The 879-nt window shown below is 34.4% G+C and overlaps 1 protein-coding gene across 1 annotated transcript in view; it reads right to left on the bottom strand.

Annotated features, from left to right (window-relative positions):
- Positions 1 to 879, bottom strand: part of FIP1L1 (factor interacting with PAPOLA and CPSF1) — an 82,389-nt gene that overhangs the window by 74,853 nt on the left and 6,657 nt on the right. Inside the window, exon 4 of the mRNA XM_004706326.2 lies at positions 293 to 350. Within this exon, the coding sequence (XP_004706383.1) occupies positions 293 to 350 (58 nt within the window). The remainder of the gene's footprint in view (positions 1 to 292; positions 351 to 879) is intronic.

The following is an 879-nucleotide window of genomic DNA, read 5'->3' as shown; positions in this document are numbered from 1 at the left end:
CCAAAACAACATTACTGCTAACAAGCATGGGCTAAGAAATTACTGCTTGTATTTGTTAAAAATGAATATAACTTAGGTTGTAGGATTCAGTGTTCTCTTTGAAAAATTAGTCCATGATCTAATCATACTGTCCATATCTTCTGAAGTCTCTTCCTACTAGTCCCCTCAATATTTCCTGTGCCAGCTTTGATATAGAAAGGGAGGTTACAGTTTGGCTTTATTCCTACTGAATTGGGATGCTATTGATAAAAGATTTTCAACAGGATAACGAAATTTCAAAGCTGTGAGTTACCGGTTTGGGCACGCCGTTTTCAGCAGCTTCATCTTCAACTCCAGATGGAGGGTTAGCACTACAAACAACAGAAATACATGTCAGTCACGACCTTCCAAGAGCACAAATGGATTATAATACTCTTCTTCCAAACACATCTAATAAAGTTTCCTAAAATTGTTGCTTCAGGATACTAAGAAACTGCCCCTCTCATTTTGTGTTGCATAAAACAAGTAATTAATCCTTGCAAATCCAATAGAATTGCCTCCACAATTTGCTAAAGACGTCTCTCTAGGCTATTGTTAAATTTTTCTTTTTTATATTTTAAAAATATGCAACAGAGTCAATTTTATATATCCAAAATCTTTTTTGAATATCAATTATGAGCTAAAAACTACTGTAATTACCCAGGGCTCTGTAACAGCTTTCTCTTTTTTCTTGATGTGGGCTTCCAGATGTATGGTTTTATGTATGGTAAATCTCTTAATACTCAATATACAGGCTTCTTATGCCCATTGTTGAATAAAAAGTAAATGTTAAGGTTTTAAGAAATGTATTTTAAAGCAAAATTGCCCCCTGACTTGATATGAAAGAGCTCCAGACCTAAT

This window comes from Echinops telfairi, unplaced genomic scaffold (genome assembly GCF_000313985.2).
Source record: "Echinops telfairi isolate 266 unplaced genomic scaffold, ASM31398v2 ScPeMD7_7468;HRSCAF=8506_0, whole genome shotgun sequence".
Taxonomy (NCBI): domain Eukaryota; kingdom Metazoa; phylum Chordata; class Mammalia; order Afrosoricida; family Tenrecidae; genus Echinops; species Echinops telfairi.
This window is presented reverse-complemented; position numbering and strand designations above follow the sequence as displayed.